Source organism: Bos indicus, chromosome 23, assembly GCF_029378745.1.
Source record: "Bos indicus isolate NIAB-ARS_2022 breed Sahiwal x Tharparkar chromosome 23, NIAB-ARS_B.indTharparkar_mat_pri_1.0, whole genome shotgun sequence".
Taxonomy (NCBI): domain Eukaryota; kingdom Metazoa; phylum Chordata; class Mammalia; order Artiodactyla; family Bovidae; genus Bos; species Bos indicus.
This window is the reverse complement of record NC_091782.1, coordinates 30,208,533-30,224,340: the sequence shown is the minus strand read 5'-3', so window position 1 is coordinate 30,224,340 and position 15,808 is coordinate 30,208,533. Positions and strand designations below refer to the sequence as shown.

The window sequence follows — 15,808 nt, the reverse complement described above, 5'->3', positions numbered from 1 at the left end:
GATTGACTCATGTCGGATTTGCCCCTTGTCAACTAACTGAGAAAAACCGCAGATTGGGCAAAGACTGACAGCATCACACGGTCACAAGATGCTGAGTTCCGTGGCTCCGGGAGGAGGGACTCAGGGGCCCGGGGAGGAGCACCGGCTGGGGACTTGGCCGCGGCTCCTCCTCCTCCTGGCGCTTTGAGGAGAATGGGGGACCGCCACTTGTAAAGAGACACTCACATGACTGCTGACAGTAAATCAAGTTTATTTGTGTTCATAGAACATACGGGGCGACCCCAGAGCAGCCTCCTGACAGCCCACCGACCCCGCAGCCACCCCCTTGGAGGCAACTTCAAGGAGAGTGTAGGCCAGGGACCTTATTCTCAACGGTTCCCCGAATCTTCACAGACTCGCGAGTTGAGATGCTGGAGGACTGAGAGTGTCACTGCGACCCACCACCATCCTTGACTCCCAGCCTGGGCGCCTTCTCGACCCGGGTTTCCTCCATCCCTTTTCCCGGCCTCGCTTAGTTCTGGGTGCTTGCCTCCACCAACCCCAAAGAGCCCAATAAATACCCAGAGACCTGCATTTGCAGCAAGGTGCACATCTCGCACTCCTGCATAAGTTAAAATAAATATTACATACACCCCTCCATCACCTAGGGGGACACACATAAATACACATAAATATTATTAGGAGCAATGAGAAATAAGTTAACGACGCACTCATTCCCCACCCGGCCTAGCCCCGGCGTGCCGGTGCCTGTCTCTCCCAGGCTCGGACTGGCGTCTCAGCCGTAGTGTTCTGTGTGCGAGTTGCCTCGCGAGTCCCAGTTTGGGATACGCTCTCGCGCACCAGGTACACCCAGTGTTTCTTGGTTTTTCAGGTTCTTTTAGGGGATGTGGGGAGTCCCGGTTAGAAGGCGGCCGGGTGTTGCTGGAGAAAAGTGCTGAGATCCAAAGCGTAGTCCGAGGGCTCCGAGGTCAGATTAAGGGGCTCGAAGACCGGGGTTGCAGCGGTGGGCGCGGGGGACGGCGCGCTGGAGATGTCCTCCGGGGCCAGGGGTGCAGACGCACTGTCTTCAGCCATTAGGATCTGGCAAAAGATGATGGTCAGCAGGACAAAGAGCAGCCTTTTGGCAGGGTTCGGTTCCTCGACTGGCAGCTGACGCCGGACCTGAGGGGAGGTGATAAAAAGAACAGGTCAGATCGGGGCCCCGGCGTCCAGTAGTTCACCCTCCTCTTCCCCCGGGATTGTCCACTTCGGCGACACTCACCACTCGTGGGTAGAGGACCCTACGGCTGCGCTTTCGATGCCCGCGGGTGGCGCTAGGGCGCGCAGCGGGGGCCACCGCGGGCTCCGGGAGAGGGTCGAAGGTGAAGATCTCGGGACCGGAGCCCCGTCGGGGTCCCGGGCTGGCGGAGGAAACCGGGGTCGGAGCCCGCAGGACGGTCATGGTGGGGAGGGAGCTGCGAGAGTGACACATTGTGCGCTGCGCTGAGCCGAAGGACGAGTGGCCCCGCAGTCCCGCAGAGCTAGTTATGTACCCCGAGAACTGGGCGGGCCCTTCTCAACTCCACCCTGGGGTGGGAGCGGTTGGACGGTCGGCTGGAAATTCCGAAGATTAAGCATAGAGAGGGGGCGGGGACTTGGCTAGTGCCAACCGTAGGCACTCCTCAAGTGTGTGTTGTGAGTTGTGAGTGGAGGCGGGTGAAATCCCAGACTGCGGGCACATGTCAGGACATGTGGCAGCTGGAGAGGGGCCCACAGACAGTTTGAGACGGTTCAGCCACAAATCCCCATCTCTGGGGACGTGCAGAAAGGCTTACATAAGGAAGTCTGGCCCTCTTGCTACAATCCTGATCCAGCAGAGTCTAGGAACCACAGTTACAGTGCATATTTACACGTTTGTAGGGACTGAGAAAACAGCAGCCTAGGAAGGAAGTCATTAAGAAACACTCAAGAAGCCCAAGAGAAATGAACACAGTAGCACACACAGACACAAGTCTGTCGGCTTTAGCTCGCACACGCACACACACACCACGTTGTAGAGGTGGAAAAATTTCTCCTTTTCTTCCAGTTTCTTTGGCTGGTTCAATAATTAAATTGACCTAGGACAGATTAACAGGAGAAAACAAATTTAATTGCATACTTAACAGGAGCCCAAGAAAACTTGAGACTCAAAGGCAGTCAGGCAATTGAAGTTTATATGCCATCTTTAGCTAAGGAATGGGAAAGAGGCCTGGGGCTTGAAGGGGAGGTGGGTAATTCACAGGAAGATGGGAAGAGCAGGTGATTGTTAATGAGATGTTTGTCCTGCCAAGCAGGTAAGTTTTTCCGGTCAATGTCATCGCTGGACCAGGCCCCCTACTTCAGTTATTTAGGCCGTGAAATGAGAGGTGCAAGGCTTCTCTTGATTCTGCTGGATCTTGATTGCTCCAAATAATTCACATGCCAGAGGAGCACATTTTGGGGTGGCATATTCTGTCCCCCTTCAACATGCATATTACATACACACATGCACAGAACGAAAGTGCAGCGACTGCACAGGGGCAACCCCACGATGTGCAGAAATGTGCATGCATGACTGGAGCAGAGGACCACAAAACACAAAGGCAAGAAGTGAGCAGCCACCTGGGTTTCAGTTTATATGAAGAACATTTAAACTGTGAGACATTATGCAAATGTTGTAGTGATGATAATAACACAAGAGAGAATGGACACATTTTCATAACTGCCTTAGAGACAGCTGCTCTGGACACAGAATTTAACATCTTTTGAGCATTCAACAGGGCCAGTGTGTGTGTGTGTGCGCTAAGTTGCTTCAGTCATGTCCAACTCTGCAACTCTATGGACTGCAGCCTGCCAGGCTCCTCTGTCCATGGGATTCTCCAGGCAAGAATACTGAAGTGGGTTGCTATTTCCTCCTGCAGGAGATCTTCCCAACCCAGGGATTGAATCTGTATCTCTTATATCTCCTGCATTGACAGGCAGGTTCTTTACCACTAGTGCCACCTGGGAAGCCCCAACAGGGCCAGACACCCTGTTAAAAGGTACTATTGAGTACTGGGGTAGGTTCCAGCATGTGGGTTGGTGAGTGAGCTAAGCCAGATAAAGCAAGCACATCAGATTCTAAGAAAATGGAAGACTAAGTCTAAGGGGAACCCAACAGAGCAACTGTTCCTGTGTGTCTAATCAATCAGACAAGGCAACAGGGAAGAATGGCATTTGAGATAACCTTGAACAGTGGGTGGGATACCACAAAGTCAGATGTGGAAGATGACTGAGAAAGAGAATGGAATCAGCAAAGGCCTTGAGCTGGAAAAGTACAGGATGTGTTTGGGGAATCATAAAAAAAACAATCTCAGGATAAGCTTCCCGTCAAGCAGTGGTGGTGAAACCCAGCAGGACCCTGTGGGGCCCTCCTGGGGACCAAAACCTTTCTGTGTCCCCTGTTTCTTGTTTCTAGGAAAAAGGCTTCAGCTTCTTAGACCGTCCCTGGGCTCCAAAGGGCAGATGCAAACAGTTACTAATTAGGGAAGGAAGGGAATGCAGAAACAGAGGAGGAGCAGTCAAGAAGCAGTGCAGGGCTTCCCTGGGGGTCCAGAGGTTTAAGACTCTGAGCTTCTACTGCAGGGGGCGTGGGTTTGATCCCTGTTCAGGGAAGATGCCACATGCCTGCACAGTGTGGCCAAACAATTAAAATATATATATATATACTGCAGTTAAAGCAAGGTCCTGATTCCTCCTCATTGGATACGCATGAGTGCTAAGTCGCTTCAGTCTTATCCGACTCTTTGCGACCCCAGGGACTGTAGCCCCCCAGGCTCCTCTGTCCAGGGGATTCTCCAGGCAAGAATACTGGAGTGGGTTGCCATGCCTTCCTCCAGGGGATTTTCCTGACCCAGGGATTGAGCCCGTGTCTCCTGAGGCTCCTACACTGCAGGCGGATTCTTTACCACTGAGCCACTGGGGAAGCCCCCTCAGGGAATATACATACCAATATATCTTAGTTCCTTATACAGGAACTGAGGACCCCATTCAATTGGAGGATGGCAACTTCCGGCTGAGCACAAGATTCCTGGAGCCCTGTCCTGTTACCACCAACGAATGAGAAGAAAGTCACACACCCTGCAGCCCTGACCCCAAATTTTGCCTATAAAAACTTTCCCCAAAAAAACTATCAGGGGTTTTTGAGTACGAGCCACCTGTTTTTGCTCAGCTTTGCAATAAACCTTTCTCTGCTCCAAACTCTGACATTTCAGTTTATTTGGCCTCACTGTGCATTGGGCTGGTGAACATGAACTTTGTTCCTTAACAGTATCTTCAAAATCTCATTTCTTCCTCTCCAAATTCATTTTAACCTTTCTTCCCCTCTTCTGCTATGCTCCAGCCACCCAGAGCCTCAGCCTTTCATCTCCCAGGACTTACAAAGCTGTTTCTCACCTTAGGTCCTCTGCTTATATTGCTCTGTCTGGGCACTTGCAGCTTTTGGCACCTTCTCATCCTCATCATAAAACAGGAGGGAAGGAGACAGGGCACAATCTTTAAAAGAATGACGTAGCCCTTGAAGATCCAAATTTTGCCTTTAAAAACTCTTCCCCGAAAACTTGGGGAGTTCTGGTGGAGAGGGGTTGTTCTTGCTTGGCACTTCGCATAAGCCTTTCTCTGCCCCAAACTCTGATGTTTCTGTTTGTTTGGCCTCGCTGTGCATCAGGCACAGGAATCTGGCTGGGTTCGACAACAGTGGGAAGTGACAATGGCCGGGAAGAACTGGGCGGTGAGGAGGGCTTAGCTGTCAGGCCAAGGGATAGTGTTTGACTGTAGACCATGGAGCTTGTGGATCACGGGCTGACATCAAAGGAGGGCAAGTTCAAAGTTGGGAACTGAGTGGGATGAGGAGTATGCCCTGGATGAGGAGACACTGAGCCGGAGACACTGAACCAGAGACGGAACAATTGGAGAGGTTCGAGCAAAAGGAAACAGGGGCCTGAAATGGGCTATGACACAGGAAACCAAGAGAAGGAGTGGCTTCAAGAGATATCACCAGCATAAAATGACCAGAATTTAGTAATAAAATAGGTAACATTAGAGTCAGGAAGCATGGTGAGTTGGGATGCTAACAGCGAGACGTTGAAGAGACCAAAGCTGGTTCCATAGATGTGAAGTGCCTCTGGCACAGAGCTTTGTACCAGATTATATTATGCCTGGGGCACAAAGATTGAAGGCAGGAGGCGAAGGGGACAACAGAGGACGAGACGAGATTGATTGGATGGCATCACCGACTTGATGCTCATGAGTTTGAGCAAGCTTCGGGAGATGGTGAAGGACAGAGATGCCTGGCATGCTGCAGTCCATGGGGTCGCAAAGAGTGGGACACGACTGAGCGACTGAACAACCACACAAGATGAGCACATGTCTGACTGACCTCTGCCATCAGAGGCTGTGTCACACATGTCTTTGTGTCTTCCGTAGAGCCTAGCGGAGTGCCGGGCTTGTCCTAGTTGTTCAGTAATCTTGATAAATGAAAGATGAAAGCACAGAACTAAAAATGCACATATAGTATACATACACTGGCTGATCACCCCAAGCTTTTGAGACAGGTATAAGTGAAGTGAAGTCGCTCAGTCGTGTCCGACTCTTTGCGAATTCATGGACTGTAGCCCACCAGGCTCCTCCATCCATGGAATTTTCTAGGCAAGAGTACTGGAGTGGGTTGACCATTTCCTTCTCCTGGGGTTCTTCCCAACCCAGGGATTGAACCTGGGTCTCCTGCATTGTGGGCAGACGCTTTACTGTCTGAGCCACCAGGGAGTCCCTGAGACAAGTATCCACTCCTTCAAATCCCACATATGAATTTCTTAAGAAAAGCTTATACACTCCTTCAAATCCCACATATGAATTTCTTAAGAAAAGCCTTACACAGACAGCAAACAAGGAACACCTAAGGGCATTTTCAATCAAGAATGTGTGTGAATGTAAGTAAGAGAACAGCCCCAAACTGGGCTATAAATAGAGACATTCTTGGTGTATTGGGCTTATAGGTTGCTTTATTTTACACCCACCACTTCCGTCTAAACACATGAGAGACTTCCAGCATTGCACACCTCTTCCTGATGAGGTATAAAACATACCTTCTCTACAAAGACATATCGCTTTCCCACACTTGCCTTTCACACCTGCCATCAACCTTACATTTACTCCCAAGCACAGTGAGCCTACCCACCTACCCACGCCCTCATTTCAAGGCAACCTGGACACAAGGATCAGCATCAATACACGACGATTTACATGTGTAGACAGGCTCACATGCTCACACAGACATAAATTGGGGATGGGGGAGATAGTGATGTTAGAAGAAAACTGCCTGTGGGAGAAGGGGAGGTCAGGAATGCATAACTTGTTTATGATGGAAAATTTCTCCAGGGCATTAGGCAGGGGAGGGGAAATGAAGGGGATGTCAGGATCCTGTTTCGCACTACCTCCCACATCTGGAATCTGGGGTTCCAGCTGGACCTAGTTATCCTCAGTGTCCTCCTGGCACAGAGAGACCTTTCTTTGCGGCAAAGCCAGAATGGGACCAAGAGAAGCAGCAGAGCGCCCAGATGGCTCTCCATTCATTCCAACCAATCCTATCTCCGGTCCTGGGATCCTCGGAGAGCCAGGGCTCTGCCCCACCCACTCCCTGCCACACAGGAAGCTGGGGAAGGTTGAGAGTGAATCATTAAGTCAATGACGGTGCGGGGGTGGGGGCTGGGGGATGAGTTAAGGCCAGAAAGGGCCAGGGGCTGAGACCAGCAGCTGCATGGGTTCTCACTGCCCTAAGCCTAGGGAAAGACCTTTGCCCCTTTCCATTTCCAGTTCTCCTCATTTCCTCCCCATCTGCCCAAGATCACCAAGTTTCTTCATTCCTCTCCTCTGACCTGTGTTCTTGACTTCCCATTAACCTTTCTTAGCCCCTTGTTTGTTTCCTTCTTGACTCTGACCACAGTAGGGAATCATTGTATGTGTTTGTTTACTTTCCGCTGTTGTCTCTCTTCCCCACTGGAATCTCATCACGAGTATATAGGACCATATCCTCCCGCTTCCTCTGTGGCTTCTCTTGAAAGTACTTGGCCTTTCACCTAGTGGGGGCATAATAAATATATGTATTTTAAGGGAAGTATGTTTTATGTACAATATTCTATTAGTTTCAGGTGTGCAACATAGTAATTCAATATTTTTATAGATTATACTCCATTTAAAGAAAGTTACTATAGGGACTTCTCTGGCGGTCCAGTGGTTAAGACTCCACGCTTCCACTGCAGGGGGCATGGGTTCAATCCCTGCGCAGGGAACTAAGATCCCATATGCTTCATGGCACAACCAAAAAAAAAATTACAATAAAAAATAAAGTTCTTACAAAATAATGACTCTGCTTGCCTGTGCTATACATCTTTGTCATTTATAACTAGTAGTTTATATCTCTTAATTCCATACCCGTATCTTGCCCCTCCCTCTTTCCCTCTCCCTATTGGTAACCACTAGTTGGTTCTCCCCATCTGTGAGTTGGTTTGTTTTGTTATATACATAAGTTTTATTTTTTATATCCCACATATAAATGATAACAGAGTATTTTCTTTCTCTGTCTGACTTATTTCAGCGAGCATGGTACTCTCTAGGTCTATCCACATTGTTGCAAATGGTAAAATTTCATTCTTTTTTATGGCCAAGTAATATGGCTAAGTGTGTATATATATATATATATATATATATAGACACACACACATATATATATCTCATATCTTCCTCCATTTATCTATTGATGAACACTGAGGTGGCTTTCATATCTTGGCTATTGTAAATAAGGCTGCTATGAACATGGAAATGAATGTAGCCTTTCAAATTAGTGTTCTTGTTTCTTGTTTTCTTCAGATATGTACCCAGGGGTGGAACTGCTGGATTATACAATTCTATTTTCAGCTTTTTAAGGAAACTGCATACTGTTTTCCATAGTGGGCTGCACCAATTTACATTCCCACCAACAAGGAATATAAATTTACTAAGGGAACCCTTGATAAATATTCCTAAATCCATCTCCTTTGAGGAGACACCCCCAGAGGTGTCTGTTTATACATCTGTGTCTCTTCAGAGGCCCCTACATTTCCTCTTCAAAGAGGGAGTTGGGGGATGCTAAACTGTGGCTCAGGGTGACCTGCCATTGAATCAGAAATAATTGTGCAGTTGGTGGATGGCAAAGCTGTGCCCCTCACCCTTTATGAGTGACATAAGATTGAGTCATGCCTGCTGCCCCAACTGGAATACTGCTGCATTGTGGACCGCCAGCTAGGATAGGGGACAAAGGTAATGGGAAGGAAGCAGAATGGGCAGCAGAGAGGGAGATAGATATTTGGAAGTGGGAGCTTCTGAGAAAGAGAAACAAGGGGAGAGGGATGGATCCAGGGTCCTGGGGTCAGGAAATGAAAACTGAAAGCTCTCAGCTGCTCATGGCATTTAGTAGATGCTCAATAACTATTTGTTGACTTAAGATGGGTTTAAGATAGAAGGGAAACACGGGGTAGCAAAAACAGTATGTTATCGTCTAGTGGCACTGGAAGAAAGTGGGTTTAAATTCCAGCTCTGTTACTTATTAACTACAAGGTGCTGGGCCAGCTACTTAACTTCTCTGACAATGTTTTCTTAACTGAAATATGGGTCAGTTGACCTTAAGGTTGTTTCAAGGATTAAGAATATGAATAGGCACAATGTAGGTGCTTTTTCCAATGTGGAAGTTGTTATGATTAAGGGAAGAGTGGCTGCTTTGGAGCTGAAATGGACAGTGATAAACTAGCCCAGGAACAGAAGAGCAGGATGGGAAAATAGCCTCCAGGTACCAAGATCATCAGAGGATACAGCTTCTTTTTCCATTGACCTTTCCCTCCCTCTCTCCACTTCAAGTAGGTTTTGTACCTCTTCCTTTTCTCCAGAGAAACAGAGCCTTCTGCATTCCTAGCTTTTGTTCAGCCAATGAGCATGGCTGTAAATACCTTTCCCCTGTTTCCCACATACACACACATTCTAGCCAGAACAGTTCTTGCCAGAGGCATGGTAGTGGTAGGGAGCAGTGGTGAGTTCTAGCCAGCAACTTAATAAATGACCCCCAAGACTTTCATTTGGGCCTTAAAGAGGGCCAAGATCAGGCCGTGGCAGTTTTCCCTGATGCCAAAGGACGGCTGGGGTGCCTGGAGCCCCAAGGTCACCTTGATATCCCCTGCCCTGGATGCATTCCAGCCTGGCCTGGCCCAGCCCGGTCCCACTCAGCCAAACCTCCCCAAAAGCTGCTCAGAGTGGGGAGCTGGGAAAAGAACCCAGCATCCCTGTTCTGGTCCAACACTGGCTTCCTAGGACCCCAAGGTTGTGACTCCTCTCTCTGGCCTCAATTTCCTTCCGACCAGATTATAACTCCTTGAGAGCAGGACTTTATCCATCTTATTAATCATTCTGTTTTCAGTGTCTAGATCAATACACGCTGCCTGGATGGGAGGGGAGTTTGGGGGAGAATGGATACATGTATACGAATCCCTGAAACTATCACAACATTGTTAATCGGCTTTGTTGTTGTTCAGTCTCTAAGTTGTCTGACTCTTTGTAACCCCATGGACTACAGCATGCCAGGCTTCCCTGTCCTTCACTATTTCCTGGAGTTTGCTCAAACTCAAGTCCATTGAGTCAGTGATGCCATGCAACCATCTCATCCTCTGTCGTCCCCTTCTCCTCTTGCCCTCATTCTTTCCCAGCATCAGGGTCTTTTCCAAGGAGTCAGTTCTTCCCATCAGGTGGTCAAGGTACTGGAGCTTCAGCTTCAGCATCAGTCCTTCCAATGAATATTGATTTCCTTTAGAACTGATTGATTTGATCTTTCGCCCAAAGGACTCCCAAGAGTCTTCTTCCACACCACAGTTTGGCTTACCCCAATGCAAAATAGAAGTTTAAAAAAATACAGGCTGCCTGAAAAGGCTAGAAACACAGGGTTCTTTCACTCATTAATGCTAAAGTTGTTCATGTGGATATTGCTCTGTCCACTGCTCCAGTGTCAGCACTGGAGTATATGATTGAGATTTAACTCAAACCATGATCATGGGGGGCTTCCCTGGTGGCTCAGATGGTAAAGAGTCTGCCTCCATTGCAGGAGACCCGGGTTCAACCCCTGGGTCGGGAAGATACCCTGGAGAAGGAAATGGTAATCGACTTCAGTATTCTTGCTTGGAAAATCCCATGGATGGAGAAGCCTGGCAGGCTACAATCCATGAGGTCGCAGAGTCCGACACGACCGAAAGAGTCCGACGTGACCGAACGACTAACCCACATAATCATGGCGGGGGGCGGGCAGGAAGTGCAATAAATAAAAGTATTCCCCTTTTTGTCTTGCCTTTTCAGACACCCTGTATTTACCGCATGAGTTGATTCGTAAAGTCGAACTTAAGATTAAAGGCTCTCCTAGGGGCCTCCCTCCCCTGCAGCTCTGTGATTCATTGGCGTCTCCTCTGGTTCAAAATTCAGCCGTGCCTCCCTGCTGCCTCCAAAGCAGCGGCCATAGGCCCTTTTTCTTTGAAGGTTGGGAGAGACCCACGCTCCGCCCAGAGAGGCCTCGCGGGGCGGGGCGGGTGCTCCCGGCTATCCCGTTTACAGCCCCAGAGGATCGCGTGTTAGGACTGGGGCTTGACCGGCTGCCAGGGGGTGAGCCTTGAGGCGGTTTTCTGGGAAGGAAAGTTGCCCTGTGTGACTCAGAACCAAGTTAGGGAAAAAACAAGCTCACTCAATCGCTGGCACCCCCCTGGTCTGGCCTGGCTTTGACCATGAGCTCATGAAAGAGGAAGCTGGGCCTGGCTGGCCGGTAGCCCTGCTTTCCCTCATGTTCTCTCTCCATCACCTCATGGATTCCCCGGAGTGTCTGGGCCTCATGCTACGGTCATCCTGGCTCAGCGGCCCTGGCCCTTTTATGACACTTTCTCTTCCCAGACCATTGGTCACTTGTTTCCCCAGGTTGGAAATACCACCCAACAGTGAAGGGGATTGCTCACAAGGGGAGGCTGAAAATATCATTGCTTCCCTTGACTCTGATGATCTCCGCTGCAGACCATGACTACTTGGGTTTGCTCCTGTGATGGCTGCAGCTCCCACACAGACCAACTGATGCTAACCCTGGGAGTCCAAATGAAGAGGTTGCTTGGGACCTAGGGTTCCCCAATTCAGGAGAAAAGCAGAGGGTCCCAAAGTACTGGGCAGCTGAGCCACCTTCAGGGCCGATGTACCCTGGTTGAGACCTACTTACCTAATACTTTTGGTATTCAGAAAGTCCACAACCAGAAAGGCACATTTCATTTCAATGGAAATGATGACAAGGACGGGCTGCAGAGAACACTTCTAACTCCTCTCCCTGCATTCCATCTTCTGTGCATTCTCCAGAGCTTTCTTATGAAAAGATGGACTGGACCAATTCAGTGTCTGGGTGGGTGACTTCAGTGTCTCCAGACTCTCTGGTGGGGCTGACACTGGCCTCCCATCCTGAATCCAGGCAGCTTCACAGGCTTCTCTCTCAACTCCCGCATTGCTTTCCCTACACCCTGAGCTAGGGCACTATATACGATTTTGTACTTTTTCTCATTCAGGCCAGACTCTTATCCACTAGACCCTTCACACGTGCTGTTTTCTCTCCATCCTCCTGAGAAAACCCCACTGGTGACTCCTTGGTGTAGACCAGTCCGTCTATTAATACTTTCATATAAATGTCTTGAAGCATCGAACACAGTATATTATAGACATTTGTCTGTAGATCTTTCTGACTGCTTAGAAGTGCACTTGCGTTGTGATGCAGCCATTTTGATGCCAGGGACCTTTTGACAAGGCCTTCTAAAGTTATTAAATTGTCAGCATTTAAAGCAAATCAGTAAAAATGGGACTTGCCTGGTGGTCATGTAGCTAAGACTCTGGGCTCCGAATGCAGGACCTGGGTTTGATCACTTGTCAGGGAACTCGATCCCACATGCCACAACTAAGAGTTCCCATGCCATGACTAAAGACCCCATATGCTGCATCGAAGGTCAAAGATCCCGAGTGCTGCAAGTAAGACCTGGTGTAGTCAAATAAATAAAATCAGTAATTATAAACAAGATAGTCTCAGCCCATCCCTGTGGATTGTGCTCATCCTGTCTCTATGACTCCTACCCTTTCACAGAGAATTTGGTAGTGCTTGATTATAGTACTTTTTGGGGGGAAGCACTGCGTGTCATGGGGGATCTTAGTTCTCAACCAGGGATTAACCCTGAACCCCCTGCAATAGAACCACCAAATCCTGACCACTGGACCTACAGGGAATTCCCTACATTTTCTTTTTTCTTTTTTAATGCCCGGTATATTGAAATATGGTTTCCCAGGTGGCTCAGAGGTAAAGAATCCACCTGCCAATGCAGGAGACCTGTGTTCCATCCCTGGGTCAGGAAGATCCCCTGGAGAAGGAAATGGCAATCCACTCCAGTATTCTTGCCTGGAAAATCCCATGGATGGAGAAGCCTGGCAGGCTACAGTCCATGGAGTTGCAAAAGAGTCAGATACAACTTGCCAAGTAAACAAAAACATATTGAAATATAGCTTCTTTTACAGTAAAATCTATCCTTTTTAGGAATGCAATTTTATGAGTTTTGACATACTCATATAGTTGTATAAATGCCACTACCATCATGATATAGAATATTTCCATTGCCCCAGAAAGTTCCTCACACCCTTCTTCACTCCTAGCCTCTAGTGACCACTGATCTGAGTTCTGCAGTGTAGTTTTGCCTGTTCTAGAATGTCATATAAATAAAACTACAGTAGGCACTCTTTTGTGTCTAGATTCTTTTGCTCAGTATTTCAGTGATTCATCCATTTTCTTGGTTGAATCAGTAGTTCTTTCCTTTTGATTTCTGAATAGTATTTCATAGTATGATATAGTTGGCTTATTCATTCACCATTGATGGACATTTTTGTGTGTTTTTTCCCCCTTGGTTTTGGCTATTCTAAATAAAACTTCCATGAGCAGTCAGTCATATACAACTCTTTTTGTGGATGTGTGTTTTTATTTCTGTTAAATAAATATCTAGGAGTAGTATAACTCAGGATATATTTAAGTTTATAAGAAATGGCTGAGCTTCCTTGGTGGTCCAGCAGTTAAAATTCCATGCTGCCGCTCCAGGGGGCATGGGTTTCATCCCTGGTCCCCCTGATTACAGAAGTCCCACATGCTGTGGGGTGCAGCAAAAAAAATAAATAAATAAAAAGAAAGAAAGAAATAGCCATCATTAGCCATTTTACAGTCTGACAGGGCTGTTCTAAGAAACTACATCAAAACATCCCTGGTTTAAGTTCTTGCATCAGATCTGCCAAGTCAAAATGTTTTCCTTGTCAGGGAAGAGGTTCACACACAGGTTCCGTCAGGGGACAGGGATGGGCCAGAACCCGCTGCGCCCTGAGATGCCTGTCATGTCCTCAGGAGGCCACAGTGGATTTGAGGGCCACCCTGCTGTTGAAGCAGCTCCAGGAGCACCTCCTGCCTCCCGGCCTCCCAGACCCCGCTGTGGTTCAGTAGCTCTCCCCAGCCTCTGTGTCTGCCACATGGCTTTGCACTCCCTGGGACGGAGTGTAAAGGAACGTGGGCCCACACTGTTTGGGCCCCCCAGTGCTTCCCAGGCACTGTCCTGAACACTACCGAGGAATCAATCCATTAAACCTTCACAAACCCCCACTGTCATCCTTGTCTGTCTCCTCATTTTACCATAGAAGAAACTGAGAGGTTCCATAAGGCAGTTCACTTTCTCAAGATTACCTAGTGGGAGTTAGATTCAGACTCTACTTTAGCTCATCCCACAATCCAGCATTGTACCACATCGATCAGAGAGTAGAAGCTGGAGAATCAGTTCTATGTTCACGTTCAATTTCATGTTCTAGTTTATCTAATTTTCGTGATAAGTCTCAGAAGAAGGCCTTTACAATATCCATTTCATAGACGAGGAGACAGCACAAAAACTGCACAGCTGTGAGGGCTAGAGCTGGCATTGAGTTCCAGGAAGTTGGCTCCAGAGACAAAGCAGCCAAACTCTACACTTCCCTGCCTCTCAACAGTCCTCATTATTAACACGATCGCCTGGCTCACTGCCCTGGCTCTTGTGTCTTTGGGGTTTCACGCTGCTCTCATGTCTGCCTCCTTTCTTGGGTCTCACTTTCAAACTCTGAATGGGCTATGCACACATGCCCCAAGGTAGAACAACCTTGTTGGGCAGCCGTGTTGGGTAGTCTCACCTCTGGTTATATCGTTGGCCTCTTGCCAGCCCTTGGGAGATGTGTCTAGCTGGGTCAAAGATCCTAACCCAGCAGGGGAAGTAGGGGAGGTAAGGACATCCGCAGGGTGACCCAAGCCTAAGATATCTCCAGCTACTTTTCTTAGGAGGACGTGGTGTAGCCACAAGACACGTGAAAGTCTCAAGTTCATCTCGAAAGATCGTTTCCTCCAACAAATGTTGAGCTCTTCCAGATAAGAGACTGAAGCCCCTGTAGGGGCTGAGTACTATGCCTAACTTATTCTCAGAACTCAGAAGATTTTGGTTGAATGATGAATGAATAAATGAACAAAAAGAACCAGGTTCTCTTAATTTAGCCCTGTGCTGTCCCATATGGTAGCATGTGGCTATTTAAATTTCAACTGATTAAAATTAAGTACAATTTAAAATTCAGTTCCTCATTCACATCAGCCACACTTCAAGCATACAATAGGCTCAGGTGGCTATTGGTTACCGTATCAGGAAGCACAGATACAGTGCATTTCCATCATCACGGAGTTCTATTGGACAGCACCGGGCTAGATGGCGAGTGGAGGGAGAGAAGGAAAACTGCCGCCCCGTGAAAACGTTCACTGATAGCGAATGGCTTTCATTTGCTTCAGTACTTTTAAAGCCGTCATCATCCGCCTGTTCTCCTTAGATGATGTCTCATACCACCCATTCAGAGGTCTAGAAACCACTTCTTCAGAAACCTATTATTGAAAAAGGGAAATGTGTTTCTGATCACATACATGACCCAAACTTCTGCGAAAGGGAAGACAAGAGGTTGAAGGGGGAACTAAGCCGTTGAGTTCTTTCTCTCACAGGCCACATGGAACCAACCAATCCAGGGTGTTCTGCACCCATTATCTCATCCAGTCCTCCCACAAGTGGCCCAGGACACAGGAGGGCGGTGGAGATATGTGGCCAAGGGTCACAGAAATGATGGAGGCTATTCTCTGCACTCAGGTCGTCAGTAGATTGTCAAATGTGATCCAGTTGTGAGCAGCAGAAGGCAGACAGGTAGAAAAACAGGCCTCCAGAAGTTTATAGTCTAGTTAAGGGAAAACAAGAGCCAAACATGTAATATCTATAAAACTGTAGCTATACATACATATACACACATATAGGTACAGTGTACACTTACATGTATATATTTTATATATGTACAAACTAATATGGGCATCCCTGGTGCCTCAGTGGTAAAGAATTTCCCTGCAATGTAGGAGACGCAAGAGATGCACTTTCAATCCCTGCATCCGGAAGATTCCCTGGAGGAGGAAATGGCAACCCACTCCAGTATTCTTGCCTGAAAAATCCCAGAGACAAAGGAGCCCAGCCGGCTACAGTTCAAAGGGTCTCAAAGAGTCAGACGTGAGTGAGCACACAACACATACACACTAATATATGCACAGACACAATAACATAATAACTAACATTTATTTATTTGGTATATTAGAGCTTAACAAGTACTTTTCCTCATATGAAGACCC

General features: G+C 47.8%; 1 protein-coding gene across 1 annotated transcript; it reads right to left on the bottom strand.

Moving 5' to 3' along the window:
- Window positions 1-233: 233 nt before the first annotated feature.
- IER3 (immediate early response 3) lies at window positions 234-1,507 on the bottom strand. Its single transcript, XM_019985860.2, has 2 exons — window positions 1,262-1,507; window positions 234-1,161 (listed from the first exon to the last, which is right to left on the bottom strand). The coding sequence occupies exons 1-2, from the start codon at window positions 1,469-1,471 to the stop codon at window positions 901-903; spliced, it is 471 nt and encodes a 156-aa protein (XP_019841419.1). The 5' UTR covers window positions 1,472-1,507; the 3' UTR covers window positions 234-900.
- Window positions 1,508-15,808: the final 14,301 nt, after the last annotated feature.